The sequence below is a fragment of the Panthera pardus genome, unplaced genomic scaffold (genome assembly GCF_024362965.1).
Source record: "Panthera pardus isolate Hobbes unplaced genomic scaffold, ASM2436296v1 HiC_scaffold_8, whole genome shotgun sequence".
In the NCBI taxonomy this organism is placed as follows: Eukaryota; Metazoa; Chordata; class Mammalia; order Carnivora; family Felidae; genus Panthera; species Panthera pardus.
Genome location: NW_026527013.1, coordinates 1,524,948 through 1,549,057, shown reverse-complemented (window position 1 = coordinate 1,549,057; position 24,110 = coordinate 1,524,948). Strand labels below are relative to the sequence as shown.

At 54.3% G+C, this 24,110-nt stretch overlaps 1 protein-coding gene and 1 long non-coding RNA gene across 3 annotated transcripts in view; one reads left to right on the top strand and one right to left on the bottom strand.

Annotated features, from left to right (window-relative positions):
• The window catches only part of TMPRSS9 (transmembrane serine protease 9), a 49,007-nt gene extending 27,690 nt beyond the window's left edge, over nucleotides 1–21,317 (bottom strand). Inside the window, exons 1-2 of one of the 2 annotated variants that reach the window (XM_053896853.1) lie at nucleotides 21,227–21,317; nucleotides 1,035–1,201 (exon numbers count right to left, since the gene is read on the bottom strand). In XM_053896853.1, coding sequence (XP_053752828.1) covers nucleotides 1,035–1,176 — 142 coding nt within the window. In that variant the 5' untranslated portion in view covers nucleotides 1,177–1,201; nucleotides 21,227–21,317. Of the gene's footprint in view, nucleotides 1–1,034; nucleotides 1,783–21,226 lie in introns of those variants that run through there. The other variant, XM_053896854.1, reaches the window with a different exon arrangement.
• Nucleotides 2,321–14,466, top strand: LOC109257675 (uncharacterized). The gene is made up of 3 exons (XR_002076065.2): nucleotides 2,321–2,387; nucleotides 12,058–12,202; nucleotides 14,024–14,466. It is a non-coding gene; the product is annotated as an uncharacterized LOC109257675 (long non-coding RNA).
• Nucleotides 21,318–24,110: the final 2,793 nt, after the last annotated feature.

Genomic DNA, 24,110 nt, shown 5'->3' with positions numbered 1-24,110 from the left:
TCTGTACTACATATAAGAATCAAGGAAACCCACACAGCATTGCCAGCTTACAGTTTTGCCACGTGGCAACATTTTCCCTCAAACTGCCCCTTTGTGTCGTTATGTTTTTTCACGAAAAGGTGACCTTCACATCTCCAAATAAAACTGTAGGAAGCTTATCATCTCAGAATAAGCCTGTTCCAGAGCAGTGCTGCCCAGCGGAAATTCCTGTGATGACAGAATGTCCTAGATCCACACTGTCCAGTGCAGTACCCGTGAGCTGCCCACGAAACATCGCTGGTGGGGAAAAGGAACTGACTTTTAAATGTTACATAATTCTAAATAATTCTGTTTGTCTGTTGGGGTTAAGTAGGCTTCTGCCCAGCATGGAGCCCCACGTGGGGCTTGAACTCAGGACCCTGAGGTCACGACTTGAGCTGAGATCAGGAGAAGGACACAACCGGAAAACAATTTATGCACATAGGCAAACACGTTCTTTCTTGCTATTCGGCACCTCTCTCTACTTTTCCAAATGTAGGCATCTCTAGATCATTCTACTGAAATATAAAAAGAGCTTCCTCTGTTTATGTTTCATAGCTGCAGCCCCACATTGTACAGAGACCATAATTTTGCATGGTTAACTCTAAATAATATGACCATCTACTGAAAGAAAATAGGAAATGGGGCCCACTTTGGATTGTAGGAACATAAACCACTGTTCATTCCTTACACTGTATACTTTTCGGTACTTTTTAAATTTCTTAAAATTTAAAAGAGTTCATTTCGCTGGTTCCATTTTCACCCCACAGCGAAAACTTCCTTGGAAAACCTGGTCAGTGGGAAACGTGATTATGCAGTGCCTGGCCCCCTCCCACGCACCACCCACCCCAGACGGCCACCCCAGGCCCTCAGGCTCCTGGCCTGCCTTCCATTCCACACTTGCAGGCTCAACCCTTTGGTTCTGGGATCATAATGTGGATACGACTGAGTCCCTTCTAAACATCTTTGTGCAAGTTGCCCAGTGTGTGAACCCACGCGAGCCCACAGCCACTTACCCATGAGGACTCCCAGGGTGACCATGATGATGCTGGTGGCCACAACAACGCAGAGGGCCATGCGGCAGCACGAGGTGTAGGGAGCTGGGACTTCCTTGGCTGTCCCAGGCACAAGCTGTAAGTCACCAGCGGTGGGCTCCATGGCTCCTACACACTGGGAAGGCGACCTGGATGCCAGCAAGAAAGGGCGAAAAAACAGGGACAGGGCTGGAGGATGCGTCTCTTCCCCTAAGCAACGGTTTTACTTGTGCAGATGTGGCAGCCTCCAACAGTGCCCTAGGTGCCTGTCTTAAAGTCATAAAAGGCGGCACGGCGTTGATTGCTGGCTGGGCCTGTGCATGCGGGCTCCCCCGGGTCCCCGGGGTCCACTGCCAAGACGGACGCGTGACTTCCTGGTCGCCGTATAACAAATCACCGCAAACCTAGTGTCGCCGAGGAACCCAGATTTATTACTAAGCAGTTCTGGCCTCAGAAGTCCTAACATCCAGGCCTGGGCAGGGCCGGTTCCCCCCGGAGCCCCAGGGAGACCCGTCTCCCCACTTTTCCAGCTTCCAGAGGCGCCGCATCCTGGGCCCGCGGGGCCCTCCTCATCCTCACGGCCAGCAGCACGGGGTCCGCCCGGCTCTCTGCCTCCCTCTCGTGAGGACCTCGTGAGGACGCCGGGCCCCTGGGCCCCCCCCCTCCGAGTCACCCCCGCCTCAGGGGCCTTGACAAGGACCCCTCTGCCACGTGAGGCGACACATTCCAGGCTCTGGGACTAGAACGGGTAAGTCTCCGGGCCACCGCTCCGCCTAGCGGCACAGAACACGCGGACGCAAAGCGAACCAACTGGAGCCTAGCCGAGCGCCAGCTCGGGCGCCCGCGCCGTCCTTCGTGGCCCTGGGGTCTACGAGAGCGTCCGCAGCCGCCAGCATCCCTGGCGGAGGGACGGGCCTCGACGCGCCCTCGGCTGACAGTACGCGGGGTACTTATCCTCGTTAGGGCCTCAGCTCCGAGAGAGCCAGAGGCAGCCATGCGCTCCTATGGTCACGCGTCCAGCCCGCCCCTTCATCCCGGTCTCGCGAGAGACCCGAGACGAGGCAGGCCCTGCGAAGCCACCGCTTGGTCGTAGTCCCGCGAGAGACCCAACCGAGGTCACGCGAGGCCACCCGTCGATCGCGGTCTCGCAAGAGACCCAGCGGAAGTCCCCCTCGGCGCGGCCTCGATCGTAGTCTCGCGAGAAACCCCGCTGAGGCCGCGCGAGGCTTTCTTGCGAGGCTGTCTCCGTGACGAGGAGCTTCAGTCTCCTCCCGGGAAGGGGCGAGGAGAGTAGCTGCAGCCTGGCCGCGCCGGCCTCCTGCTTCCTCATGTCAGGTAGGCCGAGTGCGGGCGGTAGGTCGGCCTTTCCCTCCGGGGGCCTTTGGTCCTCCTCGTGCCTGCACCCTCTCTGCGCCGAGCGGGCGCAGGGCTGCTCTGGGGGGTCCGTGGGCACCAACGGCAGGCCTGGGTGTCAGGGAAAACACCGGGCGCCCAGATGCGCTTGGATTTCAGATGAGCAGATCCTGCTTTCGCAGCACGAGTGTGTCGCTGGCCTGGCTAATTTTACGTGTCCTCTTGGCTGGGTTGTGGCGCCCGGTGGACGGGTCAGACATTATGCTAGAAGTTGCCGTGGAGGTCATGGTTGGACGTAACTACCTTTGCAGGGAGTAGATGTTGAGTAGAGCAGGTGACCCTCCCTCTTGCAGGTGGGCCACATGCAATCAGTTGAAGGCCTTCGGAGACTAGGAATGCCGCCTCCCGGCGGCCTTGGGGACTCGAGCTGCAGCATCAGCTGTGCCCTGGGTCTCCAGTCCGCCCTGCGGATCGCGGGCTCGCCAGCCTCCACGTGAGGCCACGTGAGCCAATTCCTTAAAATCCTTCTGGCTCTGCTTCACGTTGGCTGTGTTTCTCTGGAGAACCCCGATTGACACAGCCCCTAACGCGCCTTGTACAACATTTGGGACCTACTTACGCTAAAAAAAAAAAAAAAAAAGTATTTGTCGTTCGCTTGAAATTCAGATCTATCTGACTGTGCTGTATGTTTATTGTTAAGGCGGGAACCCTATGCTGGGGCCCAGCCAGAATACTCCATCCTCAAGGGAGTGTGTCCCTGCCGGGAATGGCCACTCCATGCCTCCCCGCCGCCATCTGGAACTGAGGAGAAAGGGGAGATGTGCGGGGGTGGCGGGGAGTGAGGCTGTGTAACACTTACCCCTTTATTCTCACACTTGAGCCGAATTGCCTTCTGAGGAGCCAGGGGATCTCTAAGAATCACTTGATGAAATGTTTTAGGGACAAAGACACCAAGATTCACCTCTGTGATTAGGGCTGGAAACCCAAGTTTAGTGTATGAGCTCATTGACACGCACCGCCCCCCCCAACCAAACGCACACACTATATTCATTCAGCCCCAGCTGCCCCTGCTACCCCCCCAAGCCTGCGGGTTTTCTAAGGATTCCTGTGTTCTCCGAATTGTCTTGTCATCACTGTCATTAGGACACAGAAGGGGCCCGATGCTTTTTAGCATCGAATATAGAAGCACCATTCATTCGGCTTTCTGTCTGTCTGATATTTGTGACGGGCCAGGCCTGGGTGCTCTGTGCCGAGGCCCCAGCCCCGAAATGAGGCAGATGGGATTCTCTGAGCTCAGAGAGCTTAAATCAGAGTGGCAGAGCCCAAAATAAATTTAAATTACAGCTACAATTAAGGCTTGAAAATGAAGATGTGTCCATGGGGCTTTGAGTCCGTGTGAAAAGGAGCTTTGATCTAGATGGGGCCGGGGGGAGGGGGGGTGGCGTCAGGAAGGGCTTCCCTGGGGGAGGGGTGTGTTATCTGAGTTCTGAGGGATAAGCGAGCATGAATTCAGTAAGTGCCCACGGAAGGAACAGATTTCCACACAGGACAAAGTGCGTAAAGCCCCGTAGCTGAGTGGGAAAGGAAGGGCCGATGCAGAGACGGTGTGTCAGTTGTTGTAGCTGCTCAGCACATTTCCGCCAACATAGCAGCTTAGAACAACGCGTAGTTATTCTCTTGCGGTTTCTGTGGCTGGGATCCCGGCAGCTTTCAGCTGGGTCCTCTGCTCTGGGTCTCAAGAGGCTGTGAGTCAGGTGTTGTTAGCTGGGCTGCATTCTCATCCGGAGGCTCAGCTGGGGAAGAATCCACTTCTGAGCTCCTGATATGCCAGAATTTGTTTCCTGGCAGTTGTGGGGCCTGCTGGCTGTTGGCCTGGGGCTGCTGTTAGCTCACAGGCCCCTGACAACACAGTAGCCATGTTGTCAAGGCCAGAGAGAGAAATTCACTGCAGCGTTCTAGGATGGGGTCTTTTTTTTTTTTTCTTAAGTTTATTTATTTATTTTGAGAGAGAGAGAAAAAAAGCAAGCAGGGGAGGGGCAGAGAGAGACAGATAGGGAGGATTCGAAGCAGTCTCCGTGCTGTCAGCACAGAGCCTGATGTGGGTCTCAAACTCATGAACTGTCAGATCATGACCTGAGCCGAAACCAAGAATTGGACACTTAACTGACTGAGCCACCCACGCACCCTGCTACGGTGGAGTCTTACAGAATGTAAGGCGACGATGGGAGCCACATCCTGACACCTTGTTCATCGAATGTGACTTAAGGCAGTGGCCATGACATTGTATTCAGCGGGTTCACACTCGAGGGGAAGGAGTTATACAGGGCATTCGTGCTGGGGGACAGAAATCTTAGGAACCTTTTAGAATTCTGCCTACCACAGATATGAGGAGGGGTGATCTGAGGTGTGCATGGGGATAAGCAGGGTGCATATTTCACTGGTGTTTGAGAAGGAGAGATTAGACAAATGGGAGAGGCCATCTTAGAAGAGAAATGAGCTGGGAACTTTCCAGAACTGCTGGAAGATCTGAATCCTCAGACTTGAAAGGCACAATGCCAAGCATGACAGATGAAACAGATGCTCAGAGTAAATCCACAGAATAAAAACAAAGAGAAGGTTCTAGGAGTAACTAGAAAATAGAGATACGCCACCTACAAAGGAATGCTGTTTAAGAGCAGCAGATTTCTCAACAGAAAAGAAACCGAGGTGAGAGAATAACATGTTCAAAGTGCTAGGTGGAAATAGGTGTCCATCAACAATCATATACCTAAACCCACATGGTTGAGAAGGAGACTCAAGAGGCGCCTGGGTGGCTCAGTCGGTTAAGCGGCCGACTTCGGCTCAGGTCATGATCTCGCGGTCCGTGGGTTTGAGTCCCGTGTCGGGCTCTGTGCTGACAGCTCAGAGCCTGGAGCCTGTTTCAGATTCTGTGTCTCCCTCTCTCTGACCCTCCCCCGTTCATGCTCTGTCTCTCTCTGTCTCAAAAATAAATAAACGTTAAAAAAATTAAAAAAAAATAAACTTAAAAAAAAAAAAAAAGGAGACTCAAATGCAGACAATTGCAGGAAGACTGTGAAGCTCAGCACTAACACACCAGCACTGAAAAACGCTACTGAAGGATGGAATGAGGAAAACTAAAGTTGGATTTGGAACAAAGAGGTGAAATGCAGAAGCACCATGAACCCAGATACTGGTTAACATGGGGAAGCATCGGAAAAGCACTGTGTCTATAAAATGATAATACTGACCAACTTGAGGTGCACAGATACCAAGGCTGAACCAGCTACAAGATGGAAGCATGAGTGCAGTTGAAAGACTCTAAGGTTCAGAGAAAAAAAGAGATTAGTGATTAATTTCAGACCTTGTCAAGTGAAACATGCATGGAAAAATTTTAAGAGCAATTTTGATAACAGAACTGAAATGGATAGCTTCCAAATAGTAGAGTGAAAAAAGATGTGAATGCAGGAGAAAGGGAAGAAGGCAGAGAAAGAGAAAAAGAAAACATACAAATGTACTTAAATGTAAAAGAATTGGTGAGGTTAGGTTTTTTTAAAAGTCAGCTAGATGTTTTAGGTGGTCTCTTGTAAACCACAAAAGGCACAAAATGGAAGAGAGAAAAATTGTAAACTCTTATGTACGTAACACCAAAATTTAACACTAGACAAGTTTACTTAATGGACCTATATTCCCTATACTGAGAATAAATTTACTTTTTCAGGGTTCTCTGTATTGAGAATAAATTTACTTTTTCAGGCACACACGAAATATTTACAAAAATTAATCATGTACTTAACCACAAAGCAAATCTCCACAAAACCCAAAAACTCTACACTCGATGCACATGTCTTGTGGCAGTGCAATTAAAGTTTTTTTTAAATGGTTTATTTATTATTGAGAGACAGACACAGAGCGTGAGCAGGGGAGGGGTAGAGAGAGGGGGAGACATAGAATCCGAAGCAGGCTCCGGGCTCTGAGCTGTCAGCATAGAGCCCGACGTAGGGCTCGAACTCACAAACTGCAAGATCATGACCTGAGCCGAAGTCGGTCACCTAACCAACTAAGCCACCCAGGTGCCCCTCGTGGCAGTGCAATTAAATTAGATAACTGGAAATAACGAAATCATGGTTGAAAAGTCTAAAATTAACTTCTACAGAATTAATGATCCCAGGAAGAAATTATAGCTAATTAAAATACTTAGAACTGAATGTGCTTGGCATCAAAATACCCGATGCACCCAAAGCTGTCCTTACAGCGGTCACCGGCAGTGTTCCATCAAGCCAGACAGCCCATACACAGCATCCACTGCACTGAGGTCAGCTGCCAGAACCCTGGTGTCCTTGGCAGACCAGGCCACATTTTGGGTTGTATTGTCCTGAGCAAAGCTCCTTCTCTGTGCCAATGACCCAGGAAGTACTCATGGGGCAAGTGTGCCTGCTGTCTTTTTTCTTAATATTTCCTGAAGACACGTCTGAGAAGGCAAATCTGGCAAGAAGAGAATGGAATGGGAATTCAAGGGGGTAAAGATCGCCCGATGAGAGGATGTGTAGGCCAAATTTAAGATTGCTCAAAAAGAAAGCCCAGACTTTATCCTCAGTGTCTGGGAGCTTTTTCTTGGAGGCTGAGACAAACCATGTGGGCAATCAGTGAATCAGCCAGCAAATCCATCAATGAATCAGTTTCGGGAAAAACTCTGGACACAGAAAATGGAAGTTAGGGGGTGCTGCTCAGATTGGTTATAGTCCATGCGTGTTGTCGCACGTGCCTCAAGAACAACACACCCTGGCTGCGCAGGGAGAGGACCATGGAAGCGTCATGCTTTGTCTTTGTCCTGGTGCTGCAGACTAGTGTCTCTGTCCCCCCAAATCCGTATGCTGAAACCCTACTCCCCAAGATGACGGTACGGGGAGGTGGGGCCTCTGGGAGGGATTAAGTCATGAGGGTACAGCCCCCATGAATGGGGTAAGTGCCCCTATAAGGGAGGCCCCAGAGAGCTCCCTGGCCCCTGCTCCATGTGAGGAGACAGTGAGAATATGGCCATCTGTGAACCAGGAAACAGGCTCTCACCAGATATGGAACCTGCCAGTGCCTTGAACTTGGATTTCCAGCCTCCGGAGCCATGAGAAATGTGTGTTGTTCATCAGCCACCTGGTTGGTGGTGTCCAGCTAGAGCTGCCCGAGCAGACTGAGACAGCTGCCCTCTTCCCCACTGGCCTCTCTCTTTGGCTCCTCTTACTCTGTAATGTTAATCCCTGTAAGCCGTAACTGTGACTGTACCAGCTTTTAGTGAGTTCTGAGTCTTTCTAGGGAGTTGTTACACCTAAGAGCGGTGCAGGGGACCTCCCTGCATGAGTCTCCTGGGGCTGCCATAACAGAGCAACACAAACCGAGCAGCTCAAACAGCAGAGATGTATTCTCTCCCACCCCTGGAGGCCAGAGGGCCAAAATCAAGGTGTAGGTAGTGCTGGTTCCTTCTGAGGCTGTGAGGGGGAACCTGCCCCAGGCTCCTAGATTCTGCTGGTCACAGCAGTCGTGACCCTTGGCCTGTAGAAGCATCCCCTCATCTCTGCCTCCGTCTTCATAGGACCTTCTCCCTGTGTGCACGTCTGTGTCCCAAGGCCCCTTCTTATAAGGACATCAGTCATAGAGCACTAGGACCCACCCTAATGACCCCATTTTAATTTGGTCACCTCTGTGAAGACCTTACTTTCCAATAATTATCCTTCTGAAGTGTTGGTGGTTAGGACTTCAACATACAAAATCTGAGGGGACAGAATTCACCCCAGAACCCCTCTGAACTCGCATGTGGTGTCAGCTGTGCAGGCAGTCTCAACCTCTCACCTTATAGTTGGTAGTTCACTCTTCACGAAGGAAGAGCTAAAGAGAGATATCACACCCATTAGGGTGGCCATCATCCAAAAACAGACAATAACAAGAGTTGGCGAGGATGTGAAGTCAGAAGACTTGTGCATGGCTGGTGGGAATGGAAAATGGGGCGGCCGCTGTGGAAAACAGCTTGGTGGCTCCTCAAACAATGAAATACAATTACCATGTGAATTGCATAAAATCATCACATAGAATGACCACAGGACCCAGCAATGCCATTCCCAGGTATACACCCGAAGAACCTGAAAGCGGGGTCGTGAAGCTCTAATATATCTGTGTTCACAGCAGCATCATCCACAATGGCCAAGAGGTGGAAACACCCCAAGTGTCCATCGGTGGGTCAAAGACAAACACAATGTGTCCACCCACACGCTGGAATATTCTTGTTCAGCCTCAGGAAGGAAGGCATCCTGCCACCTGCCACCATGTGGATGGACCCTGAGGACGCTGTGTGCAGGGACCGAAGCCAGACACAGAAGGACACATCCTGCACGACCCCACTCATAAAGGAGATCCCTAGAGGAGTCCTGTTCACAGAGACAGAGAGTAGATGGTGGGAGCCAGGGCTAGGGCAGGGGGGTGAGGAGTCAGTGCTTCATGGGGACATAGCCTCAGTTTGGGGAGATGGAAAGTTCTGGAGACGGATGGTGGGGTGGCAGACAACATTCACAACGATGTGAATGTGCTTAATGTCAGTGAGCTGTGTACTTAGACATGGTTAAGGTGTCTTGTGTGTATTACTGAAAGGGAGGAAGGGAAGGAGGGAGGAGGAAGAAAGGAAAAGAAAGAAGAAGGGAGGGGAGGGGTCAGGAGAGAGAGCAAGCAAGGAGGTACATAGGCCACAAACTGGAACAGGAGGCGGACAGCTGGAGGAGGTGAGGAGGAAGCCAATAACCATGGGGAGCAGCAGGACACAGTTGATGCAGAAACATCCAGAATGTGGAGAGCCAGGAGCCAGATTCTGTGAACAAACAAGGCAACTCAGGAGGAGCCGGCCGCCTGCTGGCTGCGCCTCTGAGTCCCGCTGATCCCCGGGCTGGACCTGCACCAGTGCATTCGCGCCCCGGCACGACCCCCACGCGGCCTCCTCCAAGGGCCGAGAAACCTCATCCGGCAGTTGGCAGGCTTGGTGGAGGGCAGATAAAAATCAGGCTACAAAATCTGCCTTTGAACCAAGCAAGGCTTAGAAAGGCAGGGACTGTTTGGTCCAAACAACCTGACAGTGTCCCCGGGCACTTCCACAGAAGTGGCATTTTGCTTAGACCCTGTGGTAGGTGGAAGAATAGCTCCAAAGGCGTCCGTGTCCTCGTCCCCGGGACCTTGGACATGCTCACCTCGCACGCTGAAGGCACTTTGCCAGGGGGGCCAAATCGAGGCCCCTAAGGCAGGGGTGACCTTGGGTTCTTCAGAGGTGCAGTGTCCTCACGAGGTCCTCATAAGAGGGAGGCGGAGAGAGGGGCAGACCTCATGCTGCTGGCTGTGAGTGTGGAGGAGCGGCCACGGGCCACGGATGCGGAAAAGGGGAGAGACGGGTCTCCTTGGGACCCCCGGGAGGAACCAGCCCTGCCCACACCTGGATGTAGCTCCGGGAGGCCCACATTGCTACAGCAGCAACAGGAATCTAATACGAGCTTTCTGTGGGCAGTGCTGACCCAGGAGAGAGGGTTGAGTGTTGATTCAGGACATTAGGCATCTTCATAGGAAAAACACCTTGAAAATGGGAACTGCCTTTCCCCCATGGTGCTCCACAGTCAGGTGGAAGGAATGCTCGTCATCAGAAGACCAAAATCCACCTTCCAGCTTCAACCCCAGTAGTCTGTAACCCCCAGAAAGGTAAACCTCTTCAGGCCTAATTATGGCCAATGATCGGCCTTGTCCCTTTAGTTCTCATTTCTTATAACATGTGGGGTGGCAATATCGTTTTTGTCTTCCCAGATCACTTTCTTTGGGGAAGACTTACCCCAGGCGTGAGCCCCACACACCTGGCCACCAGACCTACCAGTCACACTCTCATGCCCACCCCCTTTGGTGCCAGGTCCACACTGAACCCGGGCCTGCCAGTCACAATACCCACCTCTTCACTCCCATCGGTGATTGGTCCATGGGGTCATGCATGACTGAAGCAAGCCAACTGAGTTTCTTCCCTGAGTTTCAACTGTATGAAATTGCCCTTTTTTTAGACCAAAAACAACAGGACATGATCCATTTCATACAGTTCAACTAACAATAATAGGGGGGAAGCATTCTTCCCAGTGGGGCTCCTAAACTGCCATAGGTAGGCTTGGGGCCACCTTGACTGTCAACAGGAAGGAGGATGAGATCAACACCCTGAAGGAAGAGATGTGGGGGGGGGCACACCCAGGGGCACGCTTCAAGGGACAAGACCGAGTGACCCAGCTCTGCCAGAGGCCAGGGCTTCTTCTGGATTGCCCAGGCAAAGGAGCCAATCTTTGCTTGAACTGGTTCAGGATGGGGTTGTCTCTCTTACAAGACCAAGCTTATGGCTCATCGACACACTAAAGCAGGGAGCAGTAACTTCTACTACACAGGCACTAAGGAAGATTCTCTTCACCCACCTCTTCGGCTCTGGTCAGACAAACACACACTACAGTCAACACAATGTCAGGGTCATCGGAGTTCAGGGTCCCAGATGTTGTCACCTCCCCATGTGTTGGGGTGCCTATTCCCCCAAGGCCTTTGTAGACTTGTGGACATGTAGCCCCAGCGGGCCTGTGGTCAGGAAGCTCCCTCCTAAACTCCTCTTCCAGTCTGATTAGAGGCTTCCTAGAGGCAGCAGGAGTGATAGAGGGGCCTTCCGCTAGGTCTTTGTGTCCTCACCAGCTGGCTCCTCTGCTGGTAACATCTTGATGGGACCATGTAAGCAGCCACAAAACAAAACACGTCAACTAGTTGTAAGCTGCAGAGGCCTTTCTCGTCACTGTCAGCCTTCTCCCACCCCGTCCTCCACGGCTCCCTTCTCTGGTGCTGCCCCTAGGAGAGTCCACAGCACCAGTGATCATTTATCTGCCAGCAAGCCCCACATAGAAGTTTCCAGTTCATGTCTCTCTGGAGCTTCAGAGGGGAATGGACAGGGGACACTTCTGCACACACCTCAGCTTGTCCCAAGTGGGAAGTGTATTACCCCAGCCAACCTGCTCACTCTTCCCTCTCCAGAGTCCTGGGGACTACCTCTCCCATCTGCTGATGCTCTAGACCAGCCCCCTCCCCCCCAGTCTTCCTCTGTCACTTCTCCATCTTCCTTCCCTTCCTCGCTGGTCACCTCCAAATCTGGCCACTCCACCTCCTTCCTCCTCTCCAGGGGTCCCCCCCACCCATTCCTGCTCCCATACCTTCACCCCTTCCCTGGGCTAGTGGTGTTCTTGCTAACTCCAGGCCTGCGTCAATCTACCCATTTTTTATACAACTAGAGATAGCTACCTAGACCAGGGGATCTCACCCAGGGTGATTTTGCCTTCAGGGGACAGTGGGCAGATGTTTGGGGATGTTTGCGGCTGTCATGACTAGGGGCACTCTTGGCATTGAGGGGGTGGAAGTCGGAGATGCTGCTCAACTTCTCACAGCCCAGGATGCCCCACATGTCCACAGTGCCAAGGGAGAGAGGCCCTGGTCTGCACACATACAATGGCGCTACTCCCTGGCCCTTCGGTAGCTCTTTACCATCCTCAGCACCAAGTTCAAAGTCTTGGTCCTCACCTGACTCTCCTCACCAGCCCTTGCTCCTAGCCATTCCATGTGTATTCTCCCAAAGGAATCCTGACACCTGCTGTAACGTGGAGGGACCCCGAGGACACTGTGCGCCACAGGACAGAAGGACAGAAGCCAGACACGGACAAATCCTGCGTGACCCCACTCACAGGAGGTCCCTAGAGGAGTCCCATCCACAGAGACAGAGAGTAGATGTGGGAGCCAGGGGTGGGGCAGGGGGCAGGGAGTCCATGTTTCATGGGGACAGAGTCTCAGTGTGGGGAGATGGAAAGTTCTGGACACGGATGATGGGGGTGGCTGCACCACAGTGTGAGTGTGCCTGACGCCGCTGAGCTGTGCGCTCAGAGATGGTTACGATGGTGAGTTTTAGGTTGGGTGTACTCTATTGCAATAAAAAAAATCGCTAACAGAAATCGGAAAGGATGGATGGAGCAGAAGTTCGTGCCTGTCCTTGTGAGTGTGGATTCCAGAAGGGGGGTTCGGCGCTGGTGCAGTAAATGGTGGTGTGGAGTAGAAGGAGTAAAGCCATGGAGGCAACAGGGCTCCCTGGCTGGGAAGTGATTATGAAGTACTCCATGGACACATGCAGGTTAGAGAATCTTCTAGACCCCTGTCAACTCCTCGAGGACAGACGTGCACCTTCTGCCTTGCTCTCATGTCCTGGTAAAGCCTGTGCAAATCGTTGGCACAGACAAGGCATTTGTTGCTTCAGTGAAAAGCTAACGATTTTACCAACGAGTGAGCTATCAGTATGCCTATATTAGCTTTGCAAAAAGTTGGCTAAAGACCTCTAAGGAGCAACCTCTTTGCATCGCTGTATGTTCCACTTAATGACGTAACATTGAGAGACAAAAGCTGAAGGCTGGATTGATCATGGGCTAATTACCAGTTTCCAGTCATAAAGTCAAGTCGATTTAAAACTCAACTTTCTCAAAGCACCCGTATTTCTTTTTTCAATATATGAAGTTTATTGTCAAATTGGTTTCCATACAACACCCAGTGCTCATCCCAAAAGGTGCCCTCCTCAATACCCATCACCCACCCTCTCCTCCCTCCCACCCCCCAACTACCCTCAGTTCTCAGTTTTTAAGAGTCTCTTATGCTTTGGCTCTCTCCCACTCTAACCTCTTTTTTTTTTTTCCTTCCCCTCCCCCATGGGTTTCTGTTAAGTTTCTCAGGATCCACATAAGAGTGAAAACATATGGTATCTGTCTTTCTCTGTATGGCTTATTTCACTTAGCATAACACTCTCCAGTTCCATCCACATTGCTACAAAGGGCCCTATTTCGTTCTTTCTCATTGCCACGTAGTTCTCCATTGTGTATATAAACCACAATTTATCCATTCATCAGTTGATGGACATTTAGGCTCTTTCCATAATTTGGCTATTGTTGAGAGTGCTGCTATAAACATTGGGGTACAAGTGCCCCTATGCATCAGTAGTCCTGTATCCCTTGGTTAAATTCCTAGCAGTGCTATTGCTGGGTCATAGGGTAGGTCTATTTTTAATTTTTGGAGGAACCTCCACACTGCTTTCCAGAGTGGCTGCACCAGTTTGCATTCCCACCACCAGTGCAAGAGGGTTCCCGTTTCTCCACATCCTCTCCAGCATCTATAGTCTCCTGATTTGTTCATTTTGGCCACTCTGACTGGCGTGAGGTGATATCTGAGTGTGGTTTTGATTTGTATTTCCCTGATGAGGAGCGACGTTGAGCATCTTTTCATGAAAGCACCCGTATTTCTAAATTGAAGTAGAGCTCGGACCAACACGCGAAGTTCATTTAGGACTTAAAAAAAAATGTCAGCCCCAAAGCGAATCTGCCTATGTCGATTATCTTTCCCTTTCCCTTTTCACTCAGATACAATGGAGACAACCTGTCTCAGACAAATGGGCAGTTTACTTAGGGAAAGGTAAAGGGATGGGAGGTTCCAGAAGATCCTTCATGCCCTTAATCTCAGACTACAAAATATCTTCTAGAGTTTGTTTTATTTTTGTTTTTTTTGTAAAGATTGGGCTGGGAGAGAATGGACAACGAAAGCTGAGTGCAGAGAGGGAAGATAGCCGATTAAGAGAAATAAGAGAGAACCCAAGAAGGCGATTGCTGGCTCACGCGGTGACCTTGAGCTAAGAGAAAGCCCTGGACAGGATGAGGCATAGTTTATTATTTTTTTTGAAAGAAACGTAGGAGGATAAGTTACCACCTGCGCTTGAGAGATACATGAGAACACCCCAGACAAATCTAAAGAATGAGTGCAGTTGCAAAAGAAGAGAAATGAGTAGGCACAGACTTGCTGTCCCCAGTTATGGGAATGACCAGTAGAAGCTTCAAGAAGGACTGACCCCGGTTCCAAGATCTGAAGTGTGCACGGAGATAGAGGGAAGGAAGAGGCAGGGTCCCTAGAACAGAGACCCAGATTGTGAGCTGTGAACACCAGCGTCTCCAAGCTGAGCCTGTGCCTTGCCCAGCATCCAGCTCGAGTACACACCCCCTGTCCCGACGTTCCCGGGCCCAGGCGGGAGGCGAAATGCCAGCCTCTCATCCCAACTCGGCAGGGATGGGGTGACACCGAGGAAGTCACCCCCATCTGGGGTGACCAAGTGTCTCAGGTCACCTGGAACTGTTTCAGTCATAACCTGGAGATCAGGACATCTGGGCATCTGCTCCCCCTCTGTCTTCATCTACCGGGAAGGGTCTGGAGCACTTCAGGGGTTCCCAAGGGGGTGCTGAGCACGACGCCAGGGCGGGAACGACTTGTTTCCAGCCCCCCGACGATGCCGGGGACAGCTTCAGCTTGGAGCCAACATGTTCCTAATGCCACTCTTAACTCTTGTCAGTGACTGTTTTCAAAAAGGGCGTGAACTGTGGGTGCACAGCCTTCAGGGAGAGTACCCAGCCCAGTGCCTAGGGTGAAGGGATCGAGGGGCTGGCCTCAGGGGCAAAGTGCAAGGGTGCCCCCACAGACCTCAGTTCAAGATAAATATTTTTACACAGCATTTTAAACATATAAACATTAACAGCAAGAAAACGAGCAACCAAATACCGATGTGGCACACATAGACAGGACTTTGCACGTCCCCGACCGTCTCTCTCTCCGCCCCACTCCCAGCCCTGCCAGGTGCTGTCTTGCTTTGAAACTTCGATGTTTTGCTCATCGGGAATTTCTCTGCGTTCATTGGTGTTTTCCTGATCGCACTGCAGCGTCATTTCTCATGAACACTGACTGTTTTTTTGTCCCTTCAAATTCTGTGCCCGAGGTGAGCGTCCTGCCTGCCTTGCTTCGTCTGGGCCCCAAAGGGCAGTAACTACCTGACAATACTGGTTTTCTTCCCATGTATTTATTTATTTATTGTCAGTGACCTCCTCTTTCTTTTTTTTTTTCCAACGTTTACTTCGAGAGAGAGTGTGCTAGTGGGGGACGAGCAGAGAGAGAGGGGGACAGAGGATCCAAAGCAGGCTCTACACTGACAGCAGCAAGCCTGATGTGGGGTTCAAACTCACCAACCCACAAGATCGTGACCTGAGTCGAAGTCAGACACTCAGCTGACTGAGCCCCCCCAGGTGCCCCTTTCTTATTTTCTACTTGTGTTGCAGTGACTACATTTTCTTTTTAAAGAGGGAAAAAATTTTAATTTAAAAAAGTAGACCATTTCAAGAAGATTTAGTGAATATTTTCACGGTCTCCCTCCAGATAGGTGCCCTCCTCCAGTGACGCCACTCAGTCTTGTGGTTTTAATAACATCCCTGAATTCTACAAGCTCCTGGCCAGACTCCTCTTCTGAATTCTGGACTCGGGTCCAGCTGGCTGCTGGAGCCTCCTCCTGCTGGTGACCCAAGGTGACCCCGTGGGCCCTCCCCTCCTGGTATTCACACCCCTGGGCAGTCTCGCCCCCTGAGTTTGTGTGGCTTGCTTCTACCCATTGGAACGCAGCAGAGCCAATGGGCCATCCCTGTCCTGAGTATATTGTGTTAGGTAAGACCCTGTATTGGCAGACTGGAGCTAACAACCCCCTTGCTGGCTTGATGAAGTATGTGGCCACCTAGGAGACCCCCAGATGGCCTGTAGGAACAGAGGGCGGCCACCAGCTGGCAGGCTGCCAAAGCCAGGCCCTCCGTGCTCGCCCATGACCTGAATGAGTTTGGAAGGTGGGTCCTTCCCCAGTCTGGCCTTCAGTTGAGAACACGGTCTCGTGTGACCCTGAGCACAGGGGCCAGCTCAGCCACGTCCAGATTCCGGACCCACAGAAACCGAGAGGTATTAAATGTGAGCTGGTTCAAGCCACCAAACTCGTGACCACAGCCCAACGACTGGCAAGCTGCTCAGGTCTGACGCACACCAGACTGAACCCTGTGGCTTCCCACGGCCTTCCCTGCCTCAGGCAGCACCTTCTGTGATCAACTGAGACCACATCTCCTAGGGTCAGCATGACCTGTTTCCACAGCCTGGAAGTGCTGGCTGCCCCACCCCCAGAACATACCTAGCATTGGCCCAGCTGTGCCGTACCTGCCTTGGTTAAACAGAGAACCACCCAGGCCTCATCACAGGGCCGGCGGCTTCCATCCTCAGCGGCTAAAACCTGACTCCGGCCATGTCCCACCCCTGCTCAATCCTCCCCGGGGCTTTCACTCAGGGCAAAATGCCTGGGAGACCCAGTCCCACCCATCCTCCCTCGTGTGTCCTCAGCTGTTCCTCCTTCCTCCCTCACTAGAGCCACGGAGCCTTCCCACTGCTCCTCAAACGTGCAAGACACAATCCTGCCCCGGGGCCTTTGCATCTGCTGTGCCTGCTGCCTGCCATGCTTATCTATATCCTCATGGCAGATGCTTCCACCCCCCTGCTGTGTCTGTTTTCTCCTGGATTGTGCAGTCTGCACCCTTGGGAGTAGACTGCAGGATGGCGCTGAGCCTGGACTTCCGTGGGTCCCTTTGGGAGAAGCAGAAGTCAGGGAAAGAGCAAGTGGACGTTCTCTTCATTCTTAACCCAATCCTGACCGAGAGAACCGCCGTCTCACCCCACACTCTGGCCTCACGGCTCCAGGGGGCACAGCTTGGTGTCAACGGCTGGGACGTCACTCCTCAGGACAGTGTGCCAGAGCAATGGACCAAGGCTTCAAGGGCTGCCACGAGAGGCATCGTCTCGGGGGCCGCTTGCCGCGACGATGCTCACGCACCACTGCACAGACGCAGGCCCGGAAGCGGTTCTTCCGGCCCCGGCCAACACCCTGACGGCGACATCATGAGAGGCCCCGAGCCCAGACCACCTGCATCAATCATCCCTAGATCCCGCCCCACGGAAACCGTGGCATGATAAACTGATAAACGTTTGTTGTCAGTAAACCTTACCCCAACATGGGGCTCGAACTCCTGACTCCAAGATCAAGAGGCACAGTCTCCCCCAACTGAGCCTACCAGGTGCCTCTAATCAATGCTTTAATCTGCTAACATCCGGAATAATTTGCTATGCATCATCCGCTCACTCATTTATACGCAGGCTCCAGACCCCACCCGGTGTTCTGTTCCCTTCCAGGCACCACACTTTACTGTCGGGGCCCCATCTGGCCCCTTCTCTCCACCTCTTCCAAGCCCCTCACCCTTTCTGTAGCGGCCAGGTGCCCGCCGCGGATCTCCCCTCGCCCCCAGTGGCCACCTGTACCCCGTCAGTTGGGGTGCTGATCCAGCGTCTGCAAGGGCAGAAGAGCACCGGAGGTCACCGTCTGCCCGGAAAACCCTGACGTCGCCTCTGCTTCGACCCTCCCCTCTGCCCCCACCCCACCCCAGCCCTCTGTGAAAGTCCATCTTTCCCCTGATCCCATGTGATGCTGGCCCCCCTTGCATCCCGCCCGGCTGCACGGCCCAAGGCCTGCCGCTGGAACAGGCCCCCCTTGCCCGCCCTCCAGCCTCTCCTGTTTCTCCCGCCTCTCTGCGGGCTCGCCAGGAGACCTCCCCCGCCCGCCGCCCCCACTCCATGAAATAAATCACTCAGCAAGCCTACAGGAAATTTAATAAGCTCGGCCTCTTTTTTCCCTTTCTGTCTGTGGACTTTTTGTTAGGTTTTCATGGGAAGAGGTGTTTGTGAGAAAACTGTTTGCAGTGATGATATCATGTGTTCCCTTAGCTTTAGTGACATGCACAGAGGAACAGGGAGTTGGGGACCCCTCGGGGCGCCGGGCGGGGTTGCTGATAAACATGGGTGATACCCGGGAAAAGAGATAAAGATTCAAAGATTCAAGAAACAAACCTCCAGCCACCTACAACTTGTATAATTTAAAATTAACACAGGTCTGGGGCGCCTGGGTGGCTCGTTGGCTGGGCATCCCACTCTGGATTTTAGCTCGGGTCATGATCTCACAGTGTGTGGGTTTGAGTTGGGCTCTGGGTTGACAGTGTGGAGCCTGCTTGGGATCCTCTCTCTCCCTCTCTCTCTGTCCCTCCCCTGCTCGTGTGCACACACTCTCAAAATAAATTAGTAAAATGAAAATTTAAAAAGTAAGATGAATGCAGGTCCTAAATGCCATGGGGGCTCTCAGACTGGAGCCCAAAACAGAAAAAGTACATTCGTGGGAAACCTGACCGAGGTCGGCTGCAAGTGCTGTGCCCACATGAGTTTTCTGGTCTGCATCTCTGCTCTGTGCTTACATGAGGGGAAGCTGGTGCAGGGTGTGCGGGGACCTGCCGTATGCCGTCTTTGCAAGTAAGATTGTTCCAAAATCATTGATTCTATTTTTTTTAATGTTTTTAAATTTTATCCTGTTAAAAAAATTTTTTTTAATGTTTATTTATTTTGAAAGATAGAGGATGAGCAGGGAAGGGGCAGAGAGAGGGGGAGAGGGAATCCCAAATAGGCTCCCCGACATCAGCAATGAACCCAACACAGGGCTAGAACTCATGAACTGTGAGATCATGACCTGAGCTGAAATCAAGAGTCGGCCACTTAACTGACTGAGCCACCTGGGTGCAAGAGAGAGGGAGTGCAAGTGGGGCAGGGGCAGAGAGAGAGGGAGAGAGAATCAGAATCCTAAGCAGGCTCCATGCTGTCAGCAGAGAGCCTGACTTGGGGCTCAAACTCACAAACTGTGCGATCATGACCTGAGCCGAAGTCCAACGCTCAACCGAACTGAGCCACCAGGTGCCCCCCCCCCCCAAATCATTGATTTTAATTAATAGAGGTAGAGTAGGAAAAACAAAGCCTTATCCAGGTATGAGCCAGCAGCCCAGAATGTATTATCCTTTGCGTTAATTTTAGAGCCATGAATGTTAAAATACATAGCTGGGGACAGCTGTGTCCCGTCTCTACTCACGTGGACAAGGAGAGGAGCAGCCACGAGCAGAAAGGTCACGCCTGCCACCAGTTTATAGATGAAGAAACTGAGGCTTGGAGAGACTCCCTCTCTCTGCCTCTGTCTCTCTGCCTCCCCTCCTCCTCTTCCTCACACACACAGTTCTTTTGATCCCAGCGATGTCCCCCACTTCGCTGGTGGCTTCTCTATCGCGAAATGGGCCCCTGCCACCCCAGGACCCTGCTGTCCAGGTACAGCAGGTGAGCCTCCAAGATGGGGTTCTCGGCTCCCCATGCGCCAGCCACACCCCTCGGTAAGAGTCACGCGTCCCAGAAGCACACGGCGGCCCCCACACGCACCTTGCCTATAGCGCATGGATGACGAGGCCCAGACACAGGCATCTGCTTCCTCTGCCTCTGTTCCCCTCCAGGACGGGCAGGGCTCACCCGGCCGTGGTCAGAGGAGCGCCCGCCTCTGCCCGGTCCCTCCCGGGTTCCTCCCAGTCCCTCCCAGGGCATCAGACTCTCCCCCCACAGCAGTGATCGCAGTGATCACGGGAGGAGGATGCTCTGTCTTCAGGCCGCACTCAGAGCAGGCTGTTCCGAATAGGAGTTCCCAGCCTTAGCGGAAGGCCGCTCACCACACTGTCTGCGGACCCTCCAAACCCCGCCCTGCACACGGAGTGAACTTGGGGCCACATGCACGTCAAGGACGGGGCTCAAAGCCGGGATGGGCCGCGGGCTTCACTGGCCTCAGTCCACACACCGCGGTCAGATCAGTGTCTACGTCTGACGTCTTGTGTGCGAGGGCCGCGTGCCGCCGCGTCTCCTGGGGACCGCCGTGGCCTGGCTCTCCGATCCACGCGAGCCGCAGTGGCCGCCATCCCTGTTCTCCAGGCCGGGAGGCTAGTAAGGAGTTCACACACGTGGTGCCTCACACAACCGCGTACAAAATCAGACAGCATCTCCCAGTGCAATCACAAACACAACACAGACACACACAGGCTCACGCGCGTGGTCGCACACTGAGTGACACAGCCACGCACAGCCACCCCACAAACACTCCGGGACACAACTACACACGGTCACGCGTGACTCTACATCCTCACACGGCCACACGAGAGCGCACACTGTTGCCATACAGCCACACGCGACTACACAACCTCACACACGAGGTGGCAGTGACACAGACGCGCAATCTCACACAGCACCCCGGTCAGGCCTGCGGGCAGGTGGCATGGGCTCTGGGTCCACGGCCACGCGCAGAACCCGAGTCCACTCACCCGCAGGGTTCCCAGAGGCTGTCCCTGCACGTGGCAATGAGGCTTGTGTTTAATGTGAACACACAGTCCCCCAAAGCCCACACCTTCCCCCGTGGGGTCCAGGGAGCCTGCAAACCCTGAGATGTGGCCCCTGTGGCCCGGCCACCCTCAGCCATTTCAGGGGCAAAGCGGGTACTTCTGACCGGACCGCAGAACTCCAGTGACAGCCTGCCCTTGGTGCCAGGGTGGCTTTCCTGCCACACAGACAGAACTGAACCCGTGAGACCCCTCCTGCCACAAACAGAACCCTCACCCCTTCAGACCACACCCTTCCTAACGTGGCCCCGGTACCCTTGTCGTTTGTCACTTCCAGGGAACTCAGATGCTGACCGGAGGGCCGGGCGCCCCACAGCCCTCACTGCCTCTGTCCCGGGTCCCTCCCGCACTCCCCTCCCCCCGGGCTCCAGCTTAGCGTGAACGGAGGGCGGGAAACGGCGCCCTTGGCTGCCAGGACACGCAGTGCAACTGGCCTCGTCGCCGAGACCCCCGGGCCTCCCCTCCCCGCCACCTGTCCAGCCGGCTCCGCAGCGGCTCTGCCCCACCTGCCGCGCAGTGCCGCCCCGGGAGCCACCGCGCAGAGGGGCCGTCCCAGCCCTTCCGGGGACCCAGACTCACCGAGCCGCGGAGCCGCGCAGGGGCTGAGGCCGCGCCAGAGCCGCCGCCACCAACGCCGGCCAGCGCGGAGCCCAGCGAGCCGCCAGCACCAGGGAGTGGGGGCGGGGCCGGGGGCGCGGCCTCCCTCCTCCCCCTCGGGCGCAGGTGGAGGGTGAGGCCCTCCAGGACCGGGCGACTCCAGGACCGAGCCCGGGTGGGGGTGGGGGTGGGGGGCGGGGGGGAGGGGGGAGTCTCGGGGACGGGGTGTGTGAGTAACTACCATAGTTTAAAAAGCCAACTTGATTTCAGAAGTTCCAGATTTACGGAGGAGTTGCGGAGAGCGCCAATTACTCTGCACCCCGTTTTCTCCGTGAGTGACACGCCATCACAATTAACGAACCGATAGTGACACATTGTTAGTTAGCGAACATCCGCACTTTATTCAGATTCTGGCCCAGGTCCCCCAGGCTGAGGCACTTTCTCAGGCCCCTCGATTCTGAAGCCGCGGGCAGTCGGGAAAGGGCTGGTCAGGACTGGGGGGGGGGGGGGAGGGCGGCGTTTGTCGTGGCCAGGCCGGGGCAGGGGCCTGGCCTCAGTTTTGACACGCTTGCCACAGCCACGCTGGGACCCTGGCCTCCCCACCTGCTTACTTCTCCCTCATTGGCCCTGGGGGAACGCATCTTCATCTCTGCTCAGGACGCTCGGGGGATATTTTCTGAATTGCCTCCAGGGACCAGCTGTTTTACTACCTGGGTGGCATCGTCTTTCGTGTCCTAAGCGGTGACTTACTTTTGTGGGAAACGCCATAAGCCATGGGGAGCCAAGCATGGTGCTAGAGGGAGAGCAATCCTCCGGGTCCCGGCTGCCTGCAGCATGGTCCTGTTTCCTGAGCACATGCAGGGAGGCCCTGGAGAAGCAGCCGTCACACCACTGGCAGAAGCAACAGCTACAGCCCCAGAGGGAGCATAGGGGCATGACCGAGGTCACTCCAGCATGTAAGCCAAGACTGCAGACCTGGGCTCTTCCCACCGCTGCACCTGTCCTTGAGCGACGACAGCTGTGGGGGGAGGGGTCTCCCTCCCCTCCCCCCACCAGGACAGGTGCCACTGTGCCCTTTCTAGGACTCTTGCCCCCTCACCTTCTGGTGACACCGGCCATGCCTTCCCCATGGGGCCAAGAGACCCCTGCCCCTCTCCTGCCCTCCCAGCAGCCATGCTGATCTCCCCGCTACAGGCCTCACCTGTCTCCTCCAAGTTCCCTTCCCAAAGACAAAGACAGGTGTGGACTCGTGTCCTGTCCCTCCTCTCCAGGGTCAGCCACCCGGGGCAGAGTGGGGTCTGAGCCTCGCACGTGAATCCCCGGTGGAGTCGGGGGCCTGGCACACGGCAGGCGCTCAATGAAGGCTGATGGAATGAATGAGTCGTGGAAAGCAAATAAGCTCTGGGGCCTTAGTGGAAGAACATTGCTGTCCTCACGGCCCCGAGCCAACTACAGAGCCCGCACTCCAGCACCGAGCCGAGCCCCGCCACAGGGCAGGAGCACTGTCCCCCCGCGCCCACCCGCAGCTCTGCGCGTGGGGCCCTCCCTGCCCTCACAAAGGACGCTGGGCCCCCGGGCCCCCGGCCCCCGCGGCCTGGCCGAGACCACTGAGCACCCGGTGTCGGGACCATCTCGGAGGAGCGGCACGTCTCTGCTGCGCCTCCGCCAGCCCCGTGCAGCCAAGTGGACCGGCCTCGGGAGCCTCGCGAGCCTCGCCTTCTCTCTCCGCAGCAGAGCAGAGGCACCGCTCACACCGTGGGCGGCACAGCCGGGGGTGGGCCCGCCGCCCTTGGAAGATGCCGGCAAAGAAAGGGCTTCACTGTGTTGACTAGTTGAAAAATACCGAAAGGAGGCTATCACGTGACCTCTGAACACCACTCGGAAGGCACATCTCTGTGTCCGTCAGCGCCCTGGCCACGGGCACACCTGCCCGCCACGTGCTGTGACGCTTGGGTTATGGCAGCAGGGCTGAGTTGTGGCAGGGAGTGGGTGGCCTGGAAGACCCCAAACACGCTGGCTGGCTCTTCACGAAGTCCGCGGGGTGCGGATCCCCGCCACGCTGCTTACATCACCACGGACAAGCGATGGCCCGGAACACGGGGTGGACTGAGCGCTGACTGGGCTTCCTTCGACTCTCCAGTGCCAGGAAATAGGACAGCAGTCCCGCTCGGCTCCAGTGGGAGGTATGGACGCGCTCCCCGGGGCGGTGTGGCCATCCTCGCGGACCGGGCCACTCCCATCCTGCCGGGCCGGGCTCTGCCAGCTGCCACACTGTGGAAAAGATGAGAGCCAAGCAACAACTATCAAAAGCTGTGTCAGGGCGCCTGGGGGGAGCTCAGTCGGTCGAACGCCCAACTCTGGTCATGATCTCGCGGCTCCTGGGTTCCAGCCCCGCGGCGGGCTCAGTGCCGACAGCTCAGAGCCTGGAGTGGAGTGTGTTTAGGATTCTGTCTCTGTCTCTCTCTCTGTCCCTCCCCCACTCATGCTCTGTTCCCCTTCAAAAATACAGAAGGCAAAAACTGCAAATGGAAGCTTCAGGAACTAACAGCCGCCTTGAATTCCTTGATGTTTGTCAAACACAGAAGACAGAGAGAGATCCCGGCTCCTACACCGACATACAAAATGGCTTAGAGTAAGGTGTGGGCCGATGTGCAAAGGGGGCCACTCAGGCCTGGCACCCCGGCCGCCCAGGGCTGCACCCCAGCTCCGGCCTCCAAGTCAGGGGCTCTCTGGGGCCGGCAGGTCCAGCTGGTCTCCCTCCCAGGTCACCTGTTTTTTTTAAGAGACACACAGAAACAGGTGGAAAACGTCTGGTTTTTTTTGTTTTTTTTTTTGGAATAACCATTTCTTCTAGAGAAGCATGGCT